The sequence below is a fragment of the Rhineura floridana genome, chromosome 11, assembly GCF_030035675.1.
Source record: "Rhineura floridana isolate rRhiFlo1 chromosome 11, rRhiFlo1.hap2, whole genome shotgun sequence".
In the NCBI taxonomy this organism is placed as follows: domain Eukaryota; kingdom Metazoa; phylum Chordata; class Lepidosauria; order Squamata; family Rhineuridae; genus Rhineura; species Rhineura floridana.
This window is the reverse complement of record NC_084490.1, coordinates 30602885-30612204: the sequence shown is the minus strand read 5'-3', so window position 1 is coordinate 30612204 and position 9320 is coordinate 30602885. Positions and strand designations below refer to the sequence as shown.

Below are 9320 nucleotides of genomic sequence, written 5' to 3'. Positions count from 1 at the left end.
TTTAACTGTGAAAGACCAACCCAAATTGTCTTTGCATTTAGACAACTTTGTAGGGCAGTACAATATCTCAGAGAGGAGGTCAGGTCTCCTGCTCCCCTGGTGCATTCACTATGGCTGTCCAATTTCCCTGCTTTTAAAAGTTGGATAGAAATATCTGTGGTCTATAGGTACATTCTTAAACCGAAAGATTTTTTGCCTATTAGTGAATCTAGAATAGGTCCATTCTTCCATCAGTATATACATATAGCCCAACTGAATGAACAGTAATTTGCAGGGCATCAGTGGGACACAATAATAATACATGTATTGGTGCACAGTACAATATTTATTTGAAATATTTACCTTCCTAAAAAGGTTTTAAAATACCTTTAATTGTCAATTTTGATTTCACTTCAGCTGCTTTAGGGTAGGATGTGTTGCTGATGTCTGAATCCCCTCTACCAATCACTTTCAAACTTCCTGTGGCACTTGCCACAGTACGTGTAGCTGATTTGTTGCAAACATGATCTTTGCATGACTGTATATATATTGATAATAATTACCATATCTTGCATCAGCAAACAGTGACAGCATATGCAGAGTTATTTATGCCTCTTTTTACTTCGGGGACTTCGTCTCAAGACTGCAGCTCTCCTAATCAGAAACTTTATTGGAACTCCTCAACTCCAGGCTACTGTGTCACTTCATCTACTTTTTTAGCAACTTTAAAAACAAAAATGGACACATGCACTATGTGTCTCATTGCATGAAGAACAATCACAATTAAGTGTGAAGTCGATATCTAGCATTATCTCAGATAACCAAGTGCAATGGAAAAATAGCTCTATCTACAGCTATGACCTGACAGACACAAAGCAGGTTATAAAGAAACAATCACACAGGACGTGGTAGTTCCATGAGGTTTATGTAAACCGCACAGAGATTTTTACAGTTAAGAGATATACACATTTTCTTTGAAAAATATGGGACTTATCACTAACACACACACACACACACACACACACACACACACACTGAGGGACATCTTGGCCTTTCACTCCATTCTATTAGATGATTTGGATGAATTTGATGCATTTGCCCCTCTTGCACTGTTTTATGATGCTGTCTTTTTTTGTTGTAATTTTAATTTGGTATGCTTCCTGTTCGGTTTCATCATGCATTATTTCTGTATGCCAGCCTGTGACCATAAGATTAAAGGTAGTATCTTAATATTCATAAAAATAAATCAGTAAAATATGCTGTACCAACTGTGTCTCAAGGGAGCCCAACTGGCTATAGAGTAATCCCAGAAAATGGATTAGATTTCTGCATGGGTTACTGAATATTAGGGATGTTCAGTGGATTTGGACAAATTCCAGATCCTGAGCTGAAGCACAGTGCATTGACATGTGTGTGTCTAACATTTCCTGAGTTGAATTGGGGTCTGCATGAGGCACCCTGAGGCAAAGCAAGGCTTCCCTTCTGTTTCACGCTGCCATGACTAGCATGTCAGAGTGCTCCAGGAACAGGAAGGAGCGCTCATTCCAGGTTCTTTACTACCTTTGCCTTGCTAGGTAGGGCAGAGCATAAGAAGAAGAGGTGCCTTTGCAAGGTCAGAAAGAGACACCTTTGGAAGGTAGCGCCCTCCCCAACAGGGTGCTGGGTTAAACTATGAGGGATTTCGCCTCTCCCAGCTCAGACCTGTGCTATTGGGAAAATCCCACACATGCTGCTTCTCTGATTGGCACAGATTGGCAGAAGCATGGAGTTGTATGCCTTCCTTTGTATGTGTGTGTCAGTGGAGGGGGAGTGTGTTTATGATGTATGAATGCATCCCTGCCTACATGTGCGTGTATGTGTGCTATATGTGTGGGTGTGAGTGACAGAGTAAGACCACATTCACACCATACATTTATTCCCTTATTGTTGCACTTTAAAAAGTCATGGCTTCCCTCAAACAACCTGGAAAGTATAATCTGTGATGGGAACTGAGAGCATTTAGGAGAATCCCATTTCCCCCATAGAGCTACAATCCTCAGAGTTCTCTGGGAGGAGGGGCTGACTTGTAAACCACTTGAGAAATCATAGCTCAGTGAGGGAAAAACAAGAGTAAAGATGAACAAACAAGCAGAAATGACATGGAGAATAAGGAGAAGGGAGTGAATAATGTCTAGTAAATATTGAAATGGTTATAGTGCAAGGTTAATTGATTGCAGGGCCAATCATTCACAGGCAGAAGAGTATACAATCCAATTTTTATAGAATTTTAAATAAAGTTTGAGAAGAATGCCCATATTCTAAGAATTTCCACAAAGCAGTCTTGATCTCTTTGTTTCTCATGCTGTAGATGAATGGATTCAACAAGGGAGGAATTATGGTATATGTCACAGAAAAAACCATATCTAGATCAGAAGACGCATCAGTGGGAGGCCTTGCATAGGCAAAGACTCCAGTAAACATAAGCACAGAGACTACAGTGAGGTGGGGAAGGCAAGTGGAGAGAGCTTTTTTCTGACCATGAACAGAAGGAATTCTGAGCACTGCAGAGAAGATCTGCACGTATGTTATGATGATGAAAATGAAACACCCTAGTCCTATATTGCAGGCTAGCAGAAGAAGCCCAACTTCAACTAAATAAAAGTCAGAGCAGGAGAGCTTCAGTAACTTTGGGATTTCACAGAAGAACTGATTCACAGCATTAGAACAGAAGGTGTTTGCAAAGGTGCCAGAAGTGTGTAATGTGGAATAAAGAAGACTAATAATCCATCCAATGGCAGCCATCTGAATACAGGCTCCTCTGTGCATAATTGTCTCATATTGTAATGGGTTGCAGATGGCAACATAGCGATCATGTGCCATTACAATTAGAAAGGAAACATCTGATGCTACAAAGAAGACATAGAAGAAAACTTGAGCTACACACCCAGAATAGGAAATTGTTGTGCTGTTTGTAATGGAATTGGTCATAGATTTGGGTATGATGACAGAAACAATGCCTATGTCCATCATGGCCAAGTTTGTTAGGAAAAAGTACATTGGAGTATGAAGGTGATGGTCAAGGGCTACTGCAACAATGATGAGAAGATTCCCAACCATGGCTGTGAAGTACAGAGCTAGGAACACAAAGAAGTATAAGATCTGTAGTTCTCGAACTTCTGAGAATTCCAACAGCAGAAATGTAGACACCGAAGTAAAATTGCTCATTTTGTCTTCAGTGCTTGTGTGCTATCTGTAGAAGAAAGAAGCTTTGTTAATTGAAACAGGATTCATCAATTATAACAATAATATCTACCAGATATTCCTGTGTTTAACCAATAGAGGGCAAACAATTGTGATTAGCAAAGATGCTGAAATAATCCAGGTGTCAGTTAAAACTAGTATATACATTATTATCCAATTGCTGATCAAAGTGCTGATGTCAATCTGACAAATAATATTTTTTGGAATACAAAATAAGATTGATTATGAATTAAAATATTTTCTGTTCCTGCATTCTGTAGAAGAAGATGTCAGGAAGTGTTAAACTACTCATATTTTTTATCTGCAGAAATGTAGACACAGAAGTAAAATTGCTCATTTTGTCTCCAGTGCTTGTGTGCTATCTATAGAAGAAAGAAGCTTTGTTAATTGAAACAGGATTCTTCAATTATAGAAATAAAATCCACCAGATATCCCTTTGATTAACCCAGTACAGGGCAAACAAATATAATTATCAAAGATGATGAAATAATCGGTTTATAAACTGGAACTGGTATATGTATTATTATCAAATTATCATGAGTGATGATGTCAATCTAACAAATATTAATCGTCTTTGTAATACAAAATAAGATTGATTACAAGTTTATATTTTCTATTCGTACATAGTCTGCCTCATGGATAGCAACTCCAGATGTTGTTGGACTACAACTCCAGGATGCAGCCAGGATGATCAGCGATGGTGGGAACTGTAATTCAAGAACATCTGAAGAACATGACACTGACTACCACTTGTCTACATGGTTTTGGGTTTTTTTTAGTAAACATGGTAATAAAAATATGACATGGTCAACTGACTTTCAAACAATTTTCTTCTTATTCTTTACCTTGGAAAGGAAGGTCCCATTGTTATCATTTGAAAATAAATTTCAAATTGAAACCGCAGCTTCATAGTTGTGATTTCAGGCAGAACTGCCAAATGAAAGATATGTTATGTCTGTACTCCTTAAGGCAGTACCTGATTGGGCCAAATTATTGATTAAAGTTCTGTCACAAGTGGATCATTCCATACCACTCCTGACAGGCTAGGATTTCAGATCTCATGGCAAGTAAAGGTGTCTTTACTGCAATTAATCAGTAGTTATGATGATCAATAAGCTTCATTAAATACATATATATATATAACAGAAAAGAATACCAGAGTAAATGTATTACAAGTTCACAGATATCGTCTCGAGATGGGAACTATCCCCATGGATGGGTCCCAGGGAAACAATCCCACAGAATCCCAGAGAAAGATTTGTTTGTTTGACATGTATCTTAGCTGACTACCCCACAACTGTCTTTATTGTTTTAGCCAAGCTTGCACCAAAGGGACCTGGCTTTTGCTATGGCATGCACATGTAATTTGTTTTTGCTTTAGATGTGCCAGTTAAAATGGTGACACTTAGGAACTTTTTACGAGGGCTGTGCACAGCTCTCCCATCTGCCATGTGGATCTGGTCTGTGGGCCCAGACTGGGCCAGTCTTTCGTGTTCTGAATCAAGGAACACCTATCCCCACCCTAGTGCATCAGCAAAAAATTCAGGAGGGGTCTTAAGTGTCTTTTAAACCCTATTTGGAGTATATGGTCAGGAGGGGACAGAAGAAAGGGGAGATATTTTGTCTCCTCCCCTCCTTCAACTGAGAGCAGGAAGATTCCATCATGCAGGGTGCTACTAGTTTGTGATTTGAATGATGAGAAAATGATGTGTGATGAATATTAACTACTTGAATCATTTGCATGTTTGATGACTACACCATAAAGTGACTATTTGCATGTCAGAATTCATTGACCACACAATAGCTTCCATGTCCTGCTGGGAGGAAGGGTGGGATAACAAACAAACAAACAAACAAACAAACAAACAAACAAGGAAGGAAGGAAGGAAGGAAGGAAGGAAGGAAGGAAGGAAGGAAGGAAGGAAGGAAGGAACACCTCTAACACAATACTAGTCTATGTAATAGCAGTTCAAAAAAAAGCATAGGAACCCACCTTATATTCAGATCACTAGTCCTAGTAGCTTACTACTGTCTACGCTGGCTGGACATTTTTTTCAAGGTTTCAGCCAAGAGTTTACCTGGAGACTCCAAGGACTGAACATGGGATGTACACCTGAGCTATGATCCTTTCCCATATCTATCTTGCCTAGTATTGTCTTCTCCAGTATTCGCTGACCTGGTACTTATCAAATGTTTTGAACAATTGGCAATGTTAACTATTGAGGATAGGAGTTGAAGTCCAAAACATGTTGAGAACATCAGATTGGAGAAAGCTAGTCTACTCTGACTCCTGTTAGATTCCCACCATCTCTGGCAAAGATCTTTCACATTTCTGACCTGCTATCTATTTTTTTTCTGTAACTAGAGATGCCAAAGATTGCAACTGATAATGAAAGCATACAGTATATCTGCCCCTGAGATATGGATCCTCTCAAGTTTTCATCCCTTACTCACACAGACGTTCTGCATAGAATACTGTAGATACAGAACAGGAGCAGCTATCTGGCATTGGTTCATTATTTCATCATCATCACATACACAGCTCTGTTGAACAAACAGTAATTTGCAGGGCATTAGTGGGATGTAATAATTCCTGCATTGGCACTTACTGTAATATTACACTTATTCTGAACATGTTTACTGTATCAGATGATCTTTGTTCATGTTACTATATGAGACCACTTGAAAATGGATAGGTAATAGGAAAAGAAATAGTTGAGAAACACCTCTAGATTGCACCAAAATAATAGGAAGCAACCCAATCCCCTTAAATGTTTTGAAATACCTTTAATTGTAAGATCCAATTTCTCCTCTAGCTGCTTTCAGGGTGATGATGTGTGTGGTGTGAATACACTGATGATGTGCAAAGTCGAGCATTCTCATAATCAAGCACTTTCTATCTTCCTCTACCACTTCCCACAGTACATGTAGCTGATATTTTTGCCTTTAAAAGACTGCATATGTAAAGATGATAGTCACCAAATGTTACATCAGCAAATAGTGACAACATGAATGGGAAGGGGAGTTATTAAAGTCTGTTTGAGCTTTGGTGATCTTACTCCCAAGAGTCCAGCACACCTGATCAGAAAATGCAGTTGCAAATCTCCTGAGCTCTGTGTGGCTCCTTATATGTTTCTAGAAAATATAAACAAATAATTAGTGGATGCAATATGCATCTTCTCAATGCATGAAAAACAGTCACATGTGTGGGTGAAATCTATGTATAACATTATCTCACATATCAAAGTATAGTTCCCAAATGTTTTCGTGTTGAGGCACCAGGATTGTCTGGGTGGGGGAACCTCTTATTTGAAAGAGTGGGATATAGCACAATATCTGAAATTTGATCCAGAAGGGGCCCGTTGCCTGTCCTGAGTGCATTTGAAGAAAATGTTTGGCTTCTAAATGATGATGAAAGAATATGGATGGAAAAGCACACTCCATTATAAATTTATGCATGAAAACCAGACTTGATTTTTGGATGCCAGCAGAATACACACATAGTAATCCAGATGCAATGTCTTGGTAGTATCCTTCATCATAGTATCAGCAAGGCACCAGTATTTAGAGACCTGCACCCTGTATCACTAATTCACCCATACAGTATATCGACCTGGCCCCATTGCCCTCCATACCCCAAGAGAGTTAGGGAGTAGCCAGTTCAATCAACATAGGGAGCTATGAAGACTGATTCAATATTTGAGGCAGTTCTTGACAAATTATCATCCAATGGTTCTACGTACTCTGCTGTGGGCTTACACCAACACGGCTGGATTACTGTCTGTGACCATTTTGATTTTCTCTCAATAATCGAATGGTGATATTCCACCTGTTTACTCAGCTGGTCCATTAGGGCAAGTGGGGCACTTCCTCCCCAGTCTCATTCTATCCTCAGTCAGCCCCTCCTCCTGTCAGCTTCCTCCTGACATTCTTAGCCTCAGTGTTGCCCCTTATAGAACTCAGCAGGAAGGAGGAGGGCAGAACTAGAATGTGTTGTCTCTGCCTATCTGACTGTACTTATATTGGGCACCCTGGCTTTCGCCTTACCAGTCCCAATGGGCACCAGCCACCACAATATGCACTTCTGGCACTCAGTAAACAAGAGGAAAATATGTGAGAAACCCCCTCAAGTGTCAGTGTGCCTCATCCAGTTATATAATTGTGAAAGCTCAATGTATAGCAGAAGAATGTTGAGTCCCCTAAAAAGAATAGGATTAGCACTGGGCTTGTTCTAAACAGCTTCAACTGTTATTCAATTGTTATTTTAGGCCAGTCAACACATGAAGGTGCTCCAGTTTGGTCCATTGAACCATTTCTTGTATGTATGTATGTATGTATGTATGCATTCAATTTATATCCATCCCTTTCTTCCAAAGGAGCCAAAGATGGCAAGCACATAAGCAATACAACAATTAACAACCTAAAAACTATCTGGAAATAGTTCCAAGAATATGCAGACTGGCAAAGACTTGTTTTCATTTTGCACATTGTGCACCTGTGCATAGTTGTGGCCGAGGGTTGAAATAAGATATGGACACAGCAAGCTGGGTTGAACAAAGGAGACTTTATTACACTGTAATAAACCCCTTAAACTAAGCTGCAGAGGGGAAACATAGGTGCAGAACTGTCTATAAGCAAGCAGTTGCCATACAACTCTTGGGCAACCTGCCTCTGCTGGGGCAAGAGGAAGCCATTCTGCTTACCCCTTACCCCACCACACAATGTAGGTGACCATGGAGCCCTCCCACATCACCCCGCCAGGGACCTACAACTCCTGATGGATGAAGTAAGTTGGCCCCGAAAGCAGCCCATATCCTGCCCTCAGTCTGTAAAGCCCTGAAAGACAGGCCTCCGGAGCCACCAATCACCTCTGAAGGTTCCCAAGGGGGCCACCTAGTTATCCTTACCTACTTCCTTTCCCACACCTTGCCACCACAAAAGGGGGACAAATCTCTATTTAGTCCCCCTTTATACCACCATCAAGAACCCCATATTCCAGATACTGTACCTCTGCAGGTCATCTAGAAAGATGTATTTCCCTGCATCTGTCAGGTGAACTCCATCATTCCTATAGAGCTCAACTCTATAGTGCTGTATATGAGGGTGATGTATAACCTACCCACCCTGTGTGAGAAGAGCCAACCGAATCTGGCGGTTGACTTTCTTACCCACCCTACCCAAACCCTTTTGGTCCCTCAGACAACTCCAGACCCTGAGAGGGAGTATGTCCAGCCATATCAGATAAACCATAGTCCAATGTTGCCTCACAAATTTCATGTCCTCACATCCCTGCAAACTGAGGGCCTTGCCCTTAAGTAAACCAAGGTCATTCACCCCAGGTGAATGACCACAACCTGCGGAACCGTCACACCAAACCGTGCTGGAATAACATGGGTAGGAGCCTATCCCTGTGCATCCCTTCCCGGCCAAGCCACTGGACCTCAGCCCACTGACTGAGAAACAAAATGTGACTTTATGGCCCTATGGCCACCCAGAAGATCATGCTACAGCCGCAGATTAGGATGTGCATCTACTCTGTCCCCGTCCAGCAACCTGCCAAAAACAAAATAATTGTAAACAATTAGTCTCACGTATCTTCAGGCTCACCAAAGGGACAAATATAACCCAACCTTCAACTTCCTGTCCTGTCCCAGCCATGGGGATTGCCTCCTCCTCACAAGGCTGGGAAAATGGCCATCCCTGGCCTGGAGCCCAAACCCCCAAGGTGGCATCCCCCAACCTGGCCACCCAGGCCACTGAGCATGTGCTGATAACTCAACTCCCACATTCCCTGGCAAGGAAACCACAGCTGGCTGGTACTCAGGGACTCAGTGGCGTACCAAGGGTGATATGGTGGGAACGGTCCATCCCGGGTGCAAGCTATAAGGGGGTGCATTGTCTGTAGCCCCAAGCGCAGCACACTTTGTGCCAGACTGACATCCTTGACGGCAGTGGCAGGTTCAGGAGAATCAACAGCAGCAGCAGCAGCAGCTGGTGTGGCAGCGTGTCTCTAGGCTGGCAAGTAGTGCTGGGCTGGCCGGAGAGGGTGGTGGTGCAACATCGGGCCTCGCCATGTGCCCCTGTTTCTCTCTGCCCGGCTG

General features: G+C 41.7%; 1 protein-coding gene across 1 annotated transcript; it reads right to left on the bottom strand.

Annotated features, from left to right (window-relative positions):
• Nucleotides 1-2235: 2235 nt before the first annotated feature.
• Nucleotides 2236-3186, bottom strand: LOC133366389 (olfactory receptor 14I1-like). Its single transcript, XM_061589434.1, has one exon. The coding sequence runs from the start codon at nt 3181-3183 to the stop codon at nt 2236-2238; it is 948 nt and encodes a 315-aa protein (XP_061445418.1). The 5' UTR covers nt 3184-3186.
• Nucleotides 3187-9320: the final 6134 nt, after the last annotated feature.